At 39.3% G+C, this 17,637-nt stretch overlaps 1 protein-coding gene across 1 annotated transcript; it reads left to right on the top strand.

The window, feature by feature from the left end:
* The first annotated feature begins 204 nt into the window (after nucleotides 1–204).
* Nucleotides 205–16,730, top strand: LOC117290332 (acyl-CoA dehydrogenase family member 10-like). Its single transcript, XM_033771667.1, has 18 exons — nucleotides 205–266; nucleotides 1,810–2,064; nucleotides 3,045–3,193; nucleotides 3,948–4,142; nucleotides 4,746–4,904; nucleotides 5,390–5,538; nucleotides 5,822–6,046; nucleotides 6,818–6,999; nucleotides 8,151–8,301; nucleotides 9,652–9,797; nucleotides 10,663–10,836; nucleotides 11,271–11,474; nucleotides 11,775–11,941; nucleotides 12,759–12,899; nucleotides 13,431–13,568; nucleotides 14,193–14,531; nucleotides 15,106–15,333; nucleotides 16,396–16,730. The coding sequence occupies exons 2-18, from the start codon at nucleotides 1,863–1,865 to the stop codon at nucleotides 16,615–16,617; spliced, it is 3,171 nt and encodes a 1,056-aa protein (XP_033627558.1). The 5' UTR covers nucleotides 205–266; nucleotides 1,810–1,862; the 3' UTR covers nucleotides 16,618–16,730.
* The last annotated feature ends 907 nt before the right edge of the window (nucleotides 16,731–17,637 follow it).

Raw genomic sequence — 17,637 nt, forward strand, 5'->3', positions numbered from 1 at the left:
CAAACAAGTAAATACAAAAAGTTAATTTCAGTTACTATTAAAAAGGCATGAACAACACTAAATCATTATCATATGAATACAATGTGTTAGTTATGACGATATGATTAAGTTAAGTGAACATTAAGACTTTTTATTTTGAAAGAGTAAAGGTTGTAGCGTGTCTATGTTTTCCTTCTTTTCTTGAATGTGTTGTAGAATGTCCAGCTGGTTGTAAACTTTGGACTGCTACTGCTAGATGGGTTAGAGAGTCTTCTTCTTTTTTAAAGGTTAGATCTGATGAATAAGCTAATCAACTTTTATTTCAAAACTTTGCATTTAATTCTTAATGCTAAGTAAGATATCTATTAAATAATGTCCATGTAATGACAATGACATTGAATTGTATGAATGAATGAAAATGGTCAAAAAGTGAAATGATTACGGTTGGGCGGGGCGGACGGAGGGGGGGTGCATGATCATAATTGAGAGGGGAGGGGGGGGGGGGTTCGCCGGATTAAATGAGCCATTGCAGTGATTTAAAAATAATGAATGTTTATGAGTGCATGACATAATTGAGAGGGGAGGGGGGGAGTCGCCGGATTAAAGCCATTATACACTTTCGGTAAACAGTATTGTCCAAGTCCCACACTTCGTGTATCACAACTTGTATATAAAACAGCAAACCTGTGAAAATTTAGGCTCAATCGGTCATCAGAGTCGGTAGAAAAAAAACGGGAAAACCCACTCTTGTTTCTGCGTGTTTCGCCGTGTAATGACATGTGTTTAAAATAAATCCGTAATTCTCGCTAACGAGAATTTATATTGTTTTACTGTTTTCTCAAAAAGTAAAGCATTTCATGGACTAATATTTCAAGAGAAGTCTTTCACCATTACCTTCTGTAAACCCTGTAAATTATTTGTAAATCTGTGAACTTTTTTTGTTTTTTCTGTACCGAAAGGGTCCAATGGCTTTAAATGAGCCATTGCAGTGATTTGTTTTATGAGTGCAATTGTGTGAATATTATTCATGAGTTGAAAGATGAAATGTCCTATATTCAAATATTTCAATGATGAGGATCAAGGAGCCGAGTTGAATGGAACATTCCATCTTTCAACGAATGAAAATATTTGCACCATTGGCTTTGCACGAATGAAAAACTTTCATTATTTGTTTTAACCAAGTAGATCTTTGTAATTTTCATTAGTGGATACAACTTTCAAAACAAACAAAGTGTAGGCCTACAATTTTTAATTGCGAAATTACACCCGTTTCTTTTGGGTCGGCCTGTTGGATTCAACAGTGACAATGTGTGTTCTGTACAATTTGAGACACGCAGACGCCGAATGTAGTATGTGCCTTGTAACACTGCTGCGTTACCAAAGACTAGACATGCGCACGCAGTGATGTTTTTACTCAGCGTGCAATTAGTACTTTTTGAATGGAACGAAAAATGCACGGTGAGTGATTTCACGTGACGGACAATCCTCCAATCAAATGGCAAGGATCTGCTTGGGTGTTATGTAATATTGTTTATTTCAAGGTAAGGAAACAGATCCACATGATCCACTTGTAGCATAAGATAGTCTTTGTTAAAAAAAAAGAAGATTAAATTTCGTTCACAATTTTGAGCTTGTTTGTTGTCGAGTTGAGGTTGAGTGGTCTGTTTCAAATACATCCTGATGATACTGACCCAAAATGTTCAACATTTAGACTCCTTAAGTGAGGTGATTCTGGAAATAAGTTCTTTGACTATGGCTGACACTTCTTTAATATTTTTTTTTACATTTAAAAAATTTGATTAAATTGAAAATTTCATTGTTCTCTCACAGTCTCGCAGATTGGTGATGTCACTAAACTGGATCAGAAGATAACTGCAACAACAATGAGGCTCCTTAAGGCTGCATCCACCTGCCATCTCCTGGGCCATGGATTCCTTGGCCAGTCACCCTGTCACATGGCCAGACTGTCCTCTCAGACATGGCTAAGTCGTGGTCTCAGAGTATCCGCAGTGTTTGATAAAAAGCGGGCCGTCATATTTGATATGGGTGGGGTTCTGATAGCCAAGCCAGGTCCAATATTTAAAGGTATGGCTAATAGTGTAGTGAGTTGACAAGCTGACTGCTTCCCCTTCTGGATAGTCACTGAAAAAGTTACGGGCATTTAGATATTCGTATACACATATTGACTGGCAATGAGGTAACTGGTGTGCGTCTATTCCTCTGAGGGACTTTGAGTGACCAGAAAAGCAACCTGTTTCCCGAGGCTGAAGGTCGAGGGAAATAGGCCCCTTTTCTGGTCACTCACAGGCCCGAGGGGGAATAGACGTACACTATCTACCGAATTATGCCAGTCAAGATGTGTTTTATAACACAGCTCGGTCTAATAATGTGAAATAGGAACAGAAATCTGAAAAGAAAGGAAGTTTTGTAGTTGCTGTTCACAGTTCAATTCAAGAGAGGGCGCTGTAACCGGGCACTTATTTCAAAGACTAGTGCCCACTCGGGAAATAGTTCCCGCAAAACACGCACACGCGATCACTAGACTATATTAGTCCATTCCACATGACCATGTTTCAGCCAACTAGAATACAGAACAAGCAAGAGGTGTGTTATAATGGATGTTAGTTCTTTGACTGAGGCTGCAGAAATCACACTAGCAATATCACGCAAGGCATGACAATAAAGAAAACATACACAGCTGTAAAAAGCAATTAATAAATTTTTGCCAATGTCAAATAAGGACCTAGTCTGAAGTGATCACCAAAATTCATGAAATTGTTCAACAGGTTTGTTCATTGAAATCTAGGTGGATGGTAGTCAGATATCATCCAAAACCATTGATGTTGTATCCCTTTCGCAGTTTCTTGAAGTTTATTGTCTTTCCTGGGATCTACATCCAAGAAAGGCACCAACAAGTTTGGAAGAGAAACTTTTTGAAGGATGGAACAACTTGTTGACAGATAGGAAACTTGTTGAAGCAAAATGTTTTTCCCAAAGCTGAACTTATTTTCCATTTTTATGTCAGCAGCTGATAGCTTTTTTTGTTTGTAATTTGCTGATTGTAGAATACGAGGCGCAAAGAGGGCTTCCAGAAGGGTTGGTTGTCAAGGTGATAAGAAACGCAGGAGAAACGGGATCGTGGAATAAACTCAACCGAGGAGAGATAACCAACGAGCAGTTTTATCCAGCATTCAGCAAAGAATGCTCTCAAGAGGTAAGAAATCCTAAATTAAAATGAAAAGCATCAGCATATAGACCTTTTTCGCAATCAAACTTGATCGCTAGCTAGACCAGCAGCATGCACCTGATTCCATGCCTAATGCAGGCGTACTGATTGTTTGAGAATAAGGTATACAAAGTATGCTATTTCTGAGTGAATGTAGACATATCACATATCTTACCAGTAGGATTTCATCAATTAGGCCGACTATCATTTCTTTAGTATTACTTCAAATTTTTCATTAAAATTTCAAAAAATGTTGAAACAGAAACAAATTCATAATCTCATTTGTTGAACAGCTGTTAGTTTTAAAATACTATTCAAAGACAATTTAAAATAAATGAGTTCAATACAGTGAAAATTACAACATGGGGAGACCGCCATCATAGGGTTCTCTTGTGGAGTGCTGGTAAGTTAATCCAGAGGTTGTTCACCACATTGTCGCCCTGTTTTGGCCGAGTGGTTAAGAGCATCGAATTCAAGTTCTAGTGGTTAAGTCATTGGAAGGTGTGTTAGAATCCCGGCCAAGGCACTTGTGTCCTTGAGCAGGATACTTTACTATAATTGCTTCTCTTCACCCAGGGGTATAATGGGTACTAGGATACGGCAGCTCATCTCCCCAGGGGGCTGAGAAAGATAAAAGGAATGTTATTGACCCAAGGGCACTGAGGCCTTGAGATGGTTATTGTGAAATGAGCTATAGGAACTAGTTTTTATTTGTTATTGTATTACCAATATTCTACTACAGCTTGGATACGAGGTAACCCTCTCTGGTCTCCTTGAAGCATATGCAACCAAGGCGTCCACGCCCTTCCCTGAGATGATTGATGCCCTCAAGTGCATCAAAGCAGAAGGCATCAAGACGGCACTACTCACAAACAATTGGAAGCATGAGAAATCAAAGAAGGCGCTCATGGCAGTCAATACAGGTTTCTTTGATGTGGTAAGATGATGGAAGGTTTGTTTGCAAGCAGACCTAATTAAAACTTCACGGAGGCGATTGCCACCATGCTCCCTGGTCATGCTGGTCATTGCCTTGGTGCCCTCGAGATGCTCCAGTAGGAATTTGCAATTAAGGATGCCCTTTACCAAGGAGAAAATGTCTTGGTGCCCTTGCCCTTTCAAAAACAAAACATACAGGCTTGCAAGGTGCATGAAGAGAGGAAATATTGGCAGGCAGCAGAAAATCAACCTTTGACATTTGACAAGCATCTGAAAGCACACAACTTCGTGTGAAAAGGGTGTATTTTCTTTCATTATTACAACGTCGACAACCAATTGAGCTCAAATTTTCACAGGTTTGTTATTTTATGCATATGTTGAGATACACCCACTGAGAAGACTGGTCTTTGACAATTACCAATAGTGTCCAGTGTCTTTAAGTCCAGCGTATTTCACATAATGAGAATGAGTGCCATGGGCAGGGATGTTGTTATATTAAGGGGTCTTGTGCTCCACTGTTCAAAGGAAGTTCCAGGGAAATTTTTTCCCCAAAATCTTTTCTTGAAGTAAGTTTGTCCGTCCTTGCCTCTTTCATCGTCTTCAGGTTGTAGAGTCGTGTAAGGTGGGTGTGGCTAAGCCAGACCCTGCCATCTACAAGTTGTGTCTGGATGAACTCAAGGTCACACCAGAGGAGAGCATCTTCCTGGATGACCTGGTACCTAACGTCAAGGCTTCCAGGAACCTGGGGATTGATACCATTAAGGTGAGATTGAAACGGGGGCTACTCCGGTAAGGCCAATGTGGTTAGAGTGATGAGCTTGTAACAGAACACATCACACCTGTGCTAACTGACTTGCACTGGCTCCCCATCCAAAGAGTTAACTGTGACTCGTTGTTTCCAAGATCTTACAAGGTGATGCCCTCAGCATTTCTTAAGTGATCTTGTGCAGTTATATGCTTCAGGGTCTCGAGGCTTACCATCTTCACAAAAACAAAAACTCCTTCAAAGGAACAAATGGCGAATCATCGATGGGGGAGAGAAGTTTTCAGAGCGCAGCACCGAGGCTTTGGAACTCCCTACCTGAAACTGTGAAACTTTCAAACTCACTACGCATATTCAAGAACTCTTCTGCATAGAGAAGCATTTTGTTTACTCTATTTTCTAATAATGTGATGCTACTTTCATTGCTTGTTGGTGCAGATGAAATAAGATATATAAGAACTGTGTATTATTACGTTCTTGCATAGGTAGATGACACTCAGCAAGCTCTACATGAATTGGAAGGTCTGCTGAACTTCCCATTACAAGGTTATATGGACGGGACGACAGCCGTGCGCAAAGGGCTTGAGCTGCCGGTGGAGTCACTCAGAGCCTACTTGGACACTCTCAACATTGGGTAAATAATCTTACAGTCACTGGACACGTTTGTCAAAGACCAGCCTGCTCACTTGGTGTATCCTAACATACGCATAATATGCATAATTGGTAGGTCTCCATACTTTAAAAGCATACCTTGCAGGAAAAAAATGCTAAGCGTTTTGATACTCCCATCGGGTGTGATGAAGAACCCAGTATTATTACTACTATTAAAAGTTAATAAGGGCAATTATAACTGCTCGTGTGATTACCTTCTCATAAAAGTTTCATTTTTTTCCCTTTGTTATCTGATTACTTTCCAGTTCCAGCACCGATGGTGTATTAAACATCCGTCAGTTCAAACACGGACAATCCAACCCAACGTATTTCATCCGCTACGCAGATCGCGACATGGTGCTGCGCAAGAAGCCGCCAGGTAAACTCCTCCCATCGGCCCATGCAGTAGAGAGAGAGTATCAAGTCATGAAGGCTCTTGGTGGAGAGGGGGTACCAGTCCCAAATCTGTTAGCGCTCTGTGAGGACGAGAGGTAACATTACACAGTGATGTGATTTCTCAGTTTTTTATTTTTTTAACCCCCACCCCCAAAACAAATTGTATTACAAAAAGAAAAATCTGGAACACCCCAGATTGAAGAGTAGGGCTTTCAAACCCCAGAGAAATGTATGTAAGCAGGCTTCGCTTTCTGAAGCTTTCGTGCTCACAAGCTTTCACACTTTGTGCTCGTTTTCAATAGCCTATCACATCCCTGCATTACAGGAAAGCTCCATTAAAGAAAGAGGCTAGAACAATAACATCCTTTTCATCTGACAACTAACACCTGTTATCTCCATTTAATTCTTTTTCCAGACAGTTGACTTTATATTTGATCATGCAAAATCCAGTAGGGCTGCTGACTGCCTCAGGCAGACTGATCACCGCACTTTCATTAAGTAACTAATGACCGAATAATTCAATGTACGGTAATCACACCCGATCGTGAAAAGGATGTATAGTGTAGTTTGTGGCAAACTTGTTGAGATATCTCTGAAATTCGGAGCGAATATGTCCATGAAGTAAGAATAATCCCTGATTGGAATACACAATCTGAGAAACTTTACTGACGGTATAACCTTCTCAGATGCCAATTTGGAGGCATAAAAACTAATATCTTTTTACATAACCACATTACGTCATTGACCATGTGACTCATTCCCAGCCCAAGTCAGCAAAAATGGGCTTTTAAAATCATTAAAGTCTTGAGTCTGAGTCCGGCTTCAAAACTCACCATCTACCCTTTGTACTGAATTTCACTCTGCAGCGTTGTTGGTACACCGTTTTACTTGATGGACCATGTCAAAGGTCGTATCTTCAAGGAGCCCTCTCTCCCTGGTTTACCTGCTGCTGAGCGCCGGGCAATCTATGATTCAATGTGTGACGTACTGTGCCGTATACATAATGTAGATATTAAGAAGGCTGGACTAGAGAAATTTGGAAAACAAGGTATGAATTCAAAACCCTGTACCATCAAGGCAGTGAGATGAGATCTGGGCCCAATTTCATGGCCTGGCTTACCGGCAAATTCTGTGCTTACGCTCACAATTTTCCACTTACATGTACATGCAGGCGCTGAATTTGTACGCTTTAAAGACAGTGGACACTATTGGTAGTTGTCAAAGACTAGTCTTCACAGTTGGTGTATTTCAACATATGCATAAAATAAAAAACCTGTGAAAATTTTAGCTCAATCGGTCGTCGAAGTTGCGAGATAATAATGAAAAAAAACAAACCTTGTCACACGAAGTTGTGTGCTTTCAGATGCTCGATTTCAAGACCTGAGTCTGAGGTCTCGAAATCAAATTCTTGGAAAATTACTTTTTTTTTCGAAAATGATGTTACTTCAGAGGGAGCCGTTTCTCACAATGTTTTATACTATCAACCTCTCCCCATTACTCGTTACCAAGTAAGGTTTTATGATGATAATTATTAGTAATTACCAATAGTGTCCACTGCCTTAAAACAATTCAGCACATTTTGAATAATTTTTTTTCTTCAGCATAAGTGTTTGGTCACCAATCCTGTGAAAATTATCCAAACCATATGACCTATGACTTTAACTGATAAAAAAACATAAAAAAATAAAAACAGTTTATACAATCCGCTATACAAACAGCTGCAGTGCTACTCACCAATTGAGTTTTTATGGTCATTCAGTTTAAGAGCATTACCCAATGTCTGACCCTACCTCTCTGTTGAGTAGAATAGCGCCCTCTAGGGATCATGTTTGGTTTACATACTTTACTCTGAGTTATGTGATTCTCAAATGAATGGTACAGATAGATCTTTCACTCTCTAATAAAGTCAAACTGTTGTTCTGATAAAAGATTACTGGTCGTCTCTATTTCAAACTAACTAAATTGCCTAAAGGCCGAGTTATAGTCGGGTCGCGCTAAGGTCGGGCGGCGGAAATCTATACGCGCGATCATAAAAAGACTTGTTTTTTAGGCTCAGTCTTAGGATTGCGCGCAAGATTTCCGTCGCGCGACCATCGCGCGACCGACTATAAACCGGCCTTAACTGATCGTCTACGCAAACCCTCTCTCCAAAATGCATAAATGCAAAATTTGTAAACCTTACTATCTGTCTATCTTTAGGTCAGTATGTGTCTCGTCAGATAGCAATATGGAGTAAGCAGTACAAGGCCAGCCTGACGCACGATATTCCTAGTATGACCAAGCTCATGGAATGGCTTCCAAAACATCTACCTGAGTCGGAGATGGTCTCTGTTGTTCATGGAGATTTCAGGTATTCTCATAGTCTTGGTGCAAGCCTTATTTTTGAGTTGGTCAACCTCTATGGAAATACCATAGGCCCCTTAAAGGCACTGGACACTATTGGTAATTACTCAAAATAATTATTAGCATAAAACCTTACTTGGTAACGAGTAATGGAGAGCTGTTGGTAGTATAAAATATTGTGAGAAACGGCTCCCTCTAAAGTAACATATTTTTCGAGAAAGAAGTAATTTTCAAAAAAATTGATTTCGAGACCTCAGAAATAGATTTTGAGGTCTCGAAATTAAGCATCTGAAAGCACACAACGTCGTGTGACAAGGGTGCTTTTTCTTTCATCATTATCTCGCAACTTTGACAAGCAATTGAGCTCAAACTTTCACAGGTTTGTTATTTTATGCACATGTTGAGATACACCAATAGTGTCCAGGGCCTTTTAACTCAATGTTTTTTTTTTTATAGTGGTGTAGGTGGGGTGATCTTGAAGTTTTCCAACAGCGCCCGCTATTTCACGACTTGGGTTCTTGGTTCTTTTATGTGCACTACCAATCCTAGTTCATGGGGCCCCTGGTTTAAAGGGAAAGTATACTTTGGTATTTGGAACCGTTTGATTTTTTTAAGACGGATGCATGTGTCAATGTATTCAATAAAACTAATCTGTGCGGTAAGTCTATGTAGGAAGAATAATCCGTATTTGAAATACACAATTCTCAGATTCAAATTTTGGAGATAAAAACTGATACATTTTTCCATAACCACATTACTTCAAAATGCTTTATACCATCCAAAGCTGCTGTACTTGTAAAAATTCTATAGGCCTGGGCCCAATTTCATAGCGCTGCTTAGCGGCCGATTTTGTGCTTACTGTGCAATTTCTGTTTCATAGCGCTGCTAACCATAAGCCACAAAAAGGCATGCTAACCTTCCGGTGCTTATACCGCACAAAAATAAATGACGTCACAATGCAAATCCACGGTAAACACGCAAGATGGCCGCCGAATTTTTCTGCTAACCTGTGAAATACGCTAAGGCTTAAGCAAATTTTTCTGCTACAGTAAGCATGCAAATTTGCTTACCGTTAAGCAGCACTATGAAATTGGGCCCAGATGGCTGAAGATTGAACTTGATTCTAAACTTTTATTCCTGTAACTTGTCTGTGTCAAATTAAACATGGCTTCCTGCACAACATGCTTGTTGCCCTTGAGTGCGCTTTTATAACAACAACAGCTGTACATTTTTATAACACTTCTAACCAAGAATATTTTATTGTCATTAAATTTAAGAGCGATTATTAATAAATCACCTTCCCTTAACTGATTTGAGTGAGTGGTTATTTTCTTAAAAACTGTTTTTTCCTCTTTAGATTGGATAATTTTATTCTTCATCCAGACACAGCAGAGGTTGTGAGTGTCTTAGACTGGGAGTTATCCACCATTGGTGATCCACTATCGGATCTCGCCTACTGTTGTCTGCCTTACTACCTCTCTCCCAAGTTTCCTCTCCTTAAAGGTTGGTGCTAGTTACTCCTAAACCCTTCCACCCCTGGGTATGGGCCTGATGATTTCACAAAGCGCAAAGATTCATTAGTGCAGAGATACTTCTCTGAGGGGCTGTGCCGCTTACATAAAAACTTACTTGGTACCGGTAATGGGCAACGGAGAGTTGTTGATTGATTAATACATTGTGAGAAATGGCTTCGTCCTCTGAAGTAACATAGTTTTTGAAAAAGAGGTGTTTTCTCACTCGAATATTCAAAGGCTTCAGGCCTTAAGCCTCTTATGAGGCATCTGAAAGCACACAGCAAATTTGTTCAACAGAGGTGTTTTTTCTTTCTTTCTTTCTTTCCTCGCAACTTGGATCACTAATTGAGTCAAAATTTCCACAGGTTTGTTATTTTATGCATACACTAAGTAAGAATACTTGTTTTGACAATAACAATAGGTGTCCAGTGCCTTTAAAACTTCTTTAAAGGCAGTGGACACTATTAGTAATTGTCAAAGACTAGCCTTCACAGTTGGTGTATCTCAACATACAACCGTCAGACCGTATGCATAAAATAACAAACCTGTGAAAATTTGAGCTCAATCGATCATCGAAGTTGCGAGATAATAATGAAAGAAAAGTAACCCTTGTCACACGAAGTTGTGTGCGTTTAGATGGTTGATTTCGAGACCTCAAGTTCTAAATCTGAGGTCTCAAAATCAAATTCGTGGAAAATTACTTCTTTCTTGAAAACTATGGCAATTCAGAGGGAGCCGTTTCTCATAATGTTTTATACCATCAACCTCTCCCCATTACTCGTCACAAAGAAAGGATTTATGGCAATAATTATTTTGAGTAATTACCAATAGTGTCCACTGCCTTTAACCTTCAGGTTTTGCTGGCCGTGACCTCTCTGAGCTTGGCATCCCCACTATGGATGAGTTTGTGGCCCAGTACTGCAAGCAAAGAGGAATACCAATGGTTGAGAATCTAGACTTCTACATGGCGTTCTCTTTCTTCAGAGTGGCGGCCATCTTGCAGGGAGTCTACAAAAGGTCACAGCAAGGTCAGCACAGAGAAGTATTTAGTGTTTCATTAAAACTTGTCATTGCATTTGATCAGCTGAACACGTGCATAAAATAACAAATCTGTGAACAATTTTTCACAATTGGTCATCGAAAAAACTTTTTGAACAAATTTGTGCGCTTTCAGATGCCTAGGTCTGAAGTCTTTTAATAGTTGAGTGAGAAATTACGCCTTTTTTTTTTAAACAGCTCTCCAATTGTTTGTTACCAAGTAAGTTTTTCTGCTCACAATTATTTAAAGTAATTACAGTAGAGTGCCTTTAAAATCAATTGTTTATCAACAAACTCTCTGCCTCAGTTTATATCTTTAGCATTTTGAGAAAGGCTCCGCGAGGGTTAAAATGAGGCCATTAACAGAAAATTTCTTTGAGTTTCTATTTTCATTACAATTATTTTATTTCAATTGTACATGTAGGCCAAGCGAGTTCTAAAGATGCACAGATTGTTGGTATGCTAGCCGAGAAGATGGCAGACACAGGATGGTCCTTCACTGGCAATGGCTCACCCTCATCATCATCCACGGGGGGTCCACCCCCTAAGACCAGTGGTGCAGCCCAACACAAGAGGAGTTACTCTGTATGGACATCTCAAAGAAGGGGTTATTCAACGCAGGCACCAGGTACATGCAGTTTAGATTACTGAATGATGTTGTGTGTCATGTCCGATCGTTGTAACGCGCTGGACTCAACTTCTGGGAACAATTTTACAAAGCGGCAAAAAGTAGATAAGCACAACAAAGCTATGCGTGCAAGATAAAGGTCACCAGCCAAACTACCATGTCACATTTACAATTGTGCCTGGTATCCTGCTTACTTTTGTTTAGCAGAAGACATTTAAGCAATACTTTCCTCTGAAGTAGTTCATGTCCGTGATTTATGTCTGCTATTTTAATTGAACAGTTTTACAAAACTTTTTTTAGGAGTTCTTGCCATATCGATCTCAGCCTTGTCTGAGCGTGCTCAGTCCATACATGCAGATGTTGAAGATCTTGTAGTCAACGATGTAATACCAGCAGAGAAGGAGTTATCTGCCCATCAATCATCATCGGACAAATGGAAACCTCACCCACTTATAGAGCAATTCAAGGTTAGACGTTTAACGGGATAACTTAAAGGCAGTGGACACTATTGGTAATTACTCAAAAAGTTTATTAGCATAAAACCTTACTTGGTAACAGTAATGGGGAGAGGTTGACGGTATAAAACATTGTGAGAAACGGCTCCCTCTGAAGTGACGTAGTTTTCGAGAAAGAAGTATTTTTCCACGAATTTGATTTCGAGACCTCAAGTTTAGAATTGGAGGTCTCGAAATCAACCATCCAAAAGTACACAACTTCGTGTGACAAGGGTGTTTTTTTCTTTTTTCTTTCATTATTATCTTGCAACTTCGACGACCAATTGAGCTCAAATGTTCACAGGTTTGTTATTTAGTGTATATGTTGAGATACACCAACTGAGAAGACTGGTCTTTGACAATTACCAATAGTGTCCAATGTCTTTAAGCAATTTTGTTCACTTAGTTAAAAATGAATAGATAAAAGTATCACATTGTGTACTTGCAAATGTATATTTAGGCTTGTCACTTCCCTTGGGGTTCCCTATTTTGTCACTACCTTTGTTCGTGGATGCCATTCTATTCTATTCTATTCTATTCATAACCAGTAACTGCCGTGTAGCCAGGGATCACCCCCTAATAAAGGGAAACCGCCAACATAGGGCTAGATAGCTCAGTTAGTAGCGTGTCGGCACTGTAATCCGAAGGTTGTTGGTTCGAGTCCCACTCTAGTAAATTTGTCTTTGTTCAACCCCAAATTATTTACTGTTATTAACAGTTTTTTATTCTGCTTTTAGCCTCGCTGCACAATTTAACACCAGATACTATTTTGATTTTGCTACAATAATAGGATAAAGCCAAAAGCAAGGGATTATGGAATCTCTTCTTGCCTGTAGAGGCCGATCCTGAGTCTGAGTACGGTGCCGGTCTTACTAATATGGAGTATGCTCATCTATGTGAAGTAATGGGAAAGTCTGTCTACGCACCAGAGGTAGATTTATGCAACTATGTAACTATGAACTAAAATCGGCGAACAAAATGAAAGAAAATTTATTCAAAATTTCTTTTGTTTCTAAACACAATAATTCTACTTATTTGAAAGGGTATTTTACCAGTGTCATAACCAGAAGGGGTAAAACCATTGCTCAGAGTGGGGAAATGCACAACTTGAATTCCCAGGATTGGGAGGATGCGCTGTGAGTCTAATCTCAAATACTATAATTGCTTCTCTTAACCCAGGGGTAAATAGGTACCTGTGAGGGCAGAGATGGTTCTTGCGATTGATTTAGCTTATTGCGCTACATATTTGGCAGCACAGGCTGTATACTCCCCAAGGAGCTTAGATGGTTTAAGGAATGAAATGGCCTAGTGATTAGGGTAATAATGTTGGAAGTGCTTTGAGACATTGTGTATAAAGTGCAATATAAAACACGAGTATTGTTATTATCATTAAATAATTATTATTTCCTTCAATTGTTCTAACATCAATCAGTACTTCTGTTTGTGTTTTCTGTGTGAGTAGATTTTTAATTGTTCAGCACCGGACACTGGAAACATGGAGGTTCTGGTGAAGTACGGAAACGCAAGTCAGAAGGAAAAATGGTTGACGCCGCTACTTGATGGTACCATCAGATCATGCTTTGCCATGACCGAACCTCAGGTACGCATGGGCCCAGTTTCATAAAGCCTGTAAGCACAAAACAAACTTGCTAAGCACCAAGAGGTATTTAATGAGTTTTGATACCTTTTGTAGATCAAGTTTTTGGCCGTGGCATGAATCCCTACTCACTGTGAATGAAGATGTATGTAAAATAGCTTACTGTAGAAGTTTCAGGCTCATAAGTTTTTGAGAGAAAAAATGAAAATCAATGATCAGGAGAGTCGCCTATATGTACATATATTATACATGCACAAATTATTTTCGTCTTGCCACAAATATTTTTTTGTTCAATTATTTTACTAATTTCTCAAAAACTGCCTCACCTCAGCAAGTAATTTTTTGACCACATGCTGAGATCAATATGTCAAGAACTCCTGGAAAAAAAATTGGATTCCAAAGAGTGGAGTCATTTGGATCATGCAAACCAGTAGGACTTCTGACCGCCCCAGGCAGATAGATAAACTGCTCATGCATATACAAGTTTAATGACCCAAGTAATTAAATAAAAACACCCCCAATGGTGAAAGGGATGTATATAGTTCCAAGTTCTTGTGGCGGAATTCATCAAATCTAAAACGACACAATCTAACACTTTCCCCTAATGGATTGGAAAAACTTGTTCAGGTCGCATCCTCAGATGCTACAAACATCCAATCACAAATCGTCCGAGACGGTGACGACTTTGTAGTCTCGGGTCGCAAGTGGTGGATCTCCGGTGCCATGGACCCTCGCTGCAAGATTTGCATCTTTATGGGGAAGACGGACCCCAGAGCAGACACCCACAGACAGCAGAGTATGGTCCTGGTCCCAATGGACACCCCGGGGGTCAAGATCATACGCCCATTGTCAGTGTTTGGGTACGAGGACCCGCCAGCCGGTCATGCAGAGCTTTTGTTTGAGGATGTTCGAGTACCGGCTGAGAATATCATACTTGGAGAAGGAAGAGGGTTCGAAATTGCTCAGGTAGGTATTTAAAAAAAAATTGTTTTAATTGTTTGAGACTCTTGACACGTTTGGTTATCACTCAAAATAACTATTAGCATAGAAACTTAATTGGTAATGAGCAACGATGAGCTGTTGATAGTGTCAAACTTGTGAGAAACGGCTCCCTCTGAAGTAATGTAGTTTTTGAGAAAGAAGTCATTTCTGACTAAAATATTTGAATCGAGTTCTCAAGCATCTGTTAAAACTAAGGAGATCAAAGTAAAACATTTTGGAGCAATTTGGAGTCACAGTTTGCATGCCGTAGGTTAAGGGTTTTTGTTGTTTTTGTATGCTCCGTTTTTAAGAGTATCACATTTTTCATAAGGAACAGCACAGACAATCTGACAGGATTAGTTTGAATTTGATTAATGACAGCAGAACAGTACAGGTTGGGTTTTCATTTTAAATTAAGAACTAAACTTTAATTTTCACTTATTTCCTTTGACCCACTCACACAGCAACTTAGTATGTTTTAAATGTTTGTTTTTCTGTATGGCACTTAAAGTATGGATAAAGTTCTTGATATTTTGACTTTGTGTTCTGTTATTTCCAGGGTCGTTTAGGGCCAGGTCGGATCCATCACTGCATGCGACTGATTGGTATGGCAGAGAGATGTCTACAACTCATGGTGACCAGAGTTCAAGAAAGGATAGCCTTTGGCAAGCCTCTAGCTCAACAAGGGACCATACAAGAAGCTATTGCCGAATCTAGAATGGAGATTGAACAGGCTAGGTTACTCACCCTGAAGGCAGCTCATATGATGGATACAGTGGGGAACAAGGTAAGGTTTGTTTTCATTGTTTTTAAAGGCAGTGGACACTATTGGTAATTACTTAAAATAATATTAGCATAAAACCTTTCTTGGTATGAGTATGGGGAGAGGTTGATAGTATAAAGCATTGTGAGAAACGGCTCCCTCGGAAGTACATGTAATGTAGTTTTCGACAAAGAAGTAATTTTCCACGAATTTGATTTTGAGACCTCAGATTTAGAATTTGAGGTCTCGAAATCAAGCATCTGAAAGCACACAACTCCGTGTAGCAAGGGTGTTTTTTCTTTCATTTAGTATCTCGCAACTTTGACGACTGGTTGAGCTCACGGTTTTTGTTATTTTATGCATATGTTGAGATACACCATGTACACCAAGTGAGAAGACTGGTCTTTGGCAATTACCAAAAGTGTTCACTGTCTTTAAGCTGTGTTCCCATTGGACTTTCTTTGGTTAAAGTACTGTGCCTTTTCTGTAGAATGACAAAGTTAAATCCGATGGGGATGTACATGTATAGTAAACTGACCTCCCTGTCCCCTCACCGCAACCACGATGTAAAATTTACAGGCCGAAAGAGGTTGCAGAAGGCCACAGTAATTAACAGGACTGTAAAATTCAAACGTTATACGTGGTAGCAAGCACCCTTGTTTACTGGTTTCCTCAGGATTGTGAGCTACATGTACATGTACATGTACAGTGATGAAGTCCACTTATGAGACATCCTTGATTTCATTACAAGAAATACCAAATTATAAAAGTAATTTCTTATTTCAATGGCAGCAATTGAAAAAAGCCTGAATGTGTGCGAAATCCCCATCTTGTATTTGTGTTCATGTATGTATCGATTCCAGGTTCTCCTGTTGTCTATTGTCAGTTGTTGTTGTTGTTGTTCTTGTTTTGGATTTTTTTCTTCTGTTGTTTTTCCCCATTATTCTTTGTTGTAATATGTTAATGTACTTTTTATGTAAACTGTATTGCCCGATATATTTTCAAATTAGTATAAAAAAATACATAGAAACAGAAATCATTTGATGATACTAAAACTTTGACCTTGTTGATTGTCCTTGCGCGTAGGTTGCTGCGCCGGAGATCGCAATGATAAAAGTAGTGGCTCCCAACATGGCTCAGCGTGTCGTAGACAGAGCCATCCAGGCATTCGGAGGGGCAGGACTGAGTGATGATTGGCCGCTGGCTTATTACTATTCATGGGCAAGGATCTTGAGGTTAGCTGATGGACCGGATGAGGTACACAGAAGGGCAGTCGCTAGAATGGAACTCAAGAAGTCACTGAAATGATCAGTAGTTGTTGATATGACCAGAGTACACGGGGGCAGGCTAGCCCAGGGCCAAATTTCATAGAGCTGCTTAAGCAAACAAATTTGCTTAACATATTTCTGCTAAGCAGAAACAAGCAGGATATACCAGTCACAAATTGTACATGTGATATGGTATTCTGGTGAGCATAAGTTTGTTGTGCTTAGCTACTTTTTGTGCTTAAGCAGCTCTATGAAATTGGGCCATGGTTGGACTCCTCTAGTGCAGTGCAACTAAGACTGACGTCCTGCCAGGGCTAGGGGGCAGCAGACTATGAAGGTCAACTCTTTCAAATCCCACCACTGCCACCATGAAGTAATAATAATAATAATAATACATGTACTTGGTTCTTTAAAAGTGCTCAGCATTTTTTTCTTGCAAGGTTTTAGACTATGTTTGAAAGTTTGAGAAACATTCCGTTATCATTTAGCACCATGTAATGATTTACAAGGTGCTGTGGCGCAATTTACAGCAAATCAAACCAGGAACACCGAGGTGAGACCTTGTGAACATTTTCAAGAAAAATATGATAAGTTCACATGTGAACATTTTCAATATGATAAGTTCACAAGGCCTTGTGAACATTTTCAAGAAAAATATGATAAGTTCACAAGGCTTGTGAACATTTTCAAGAAAAATATGATAAGTTCACAAATTTTCAAGAAAAATATGATAAGTTCACAAGGCTATATATAGCCTTGTGAACATTTGCAAGAAAAATATGATAAGTTCACCAGGCTTTATATAGACTTGTGAACATTTTCTGGAAAAATATGATAAGTTCACAAGGCTATAGTCTTGTGAACATCATTTTCAAGAAAAATATGATAAGTTCATAAGCCTTGTGAACATTTTCAAGAACAATATGATAAGTTCACAAGGCTATAGCCTTGTGAACATTTTCAAGAAAAATATGATAAGTTCACCAGGCTTTATATAGACTTGTGAACATTTTCTGGAAAAATATGATAAGTTCACAAGGCTATGTGAACATTTTCAAGA

The sequence above is a fragment of the Asterias rubens genome, chromosome 5 (assembly GCF_902459465.1).
Source record: "Asterias rubens chromosome 5, eAstRub1.3, whole genome shotgun sequence".
NCBI lineage: Eukaryota > Metazoa > Echinodermata > Asteroidea > Forcipulatida > Asteriidae > Asterias > Asterias rubens.

Coding starts and splice junctions, on each gene's coding strand:
- LOC117290332 (XM_033771667.1), top strand. CDS start 1,863: ATGAGGCTCCTTAAGGCTGCATCCACCTGCCATCTCCTGGGCCATGGA. Junction 2,065..3,044: donor GCCAGGTCCAATATTTAAAG/GTATGGCTAATA, acceptor TGCTGATTGTAG/AATACGAGGCGCAAAGAGGG. Junction 4,143..4,745: donor ATACAGGTTTCTTTGATGTG/GTAAGATGATGG, acceptor CATCGTCTTCAG/GTTGTAGAGTCGTGTAAGGT.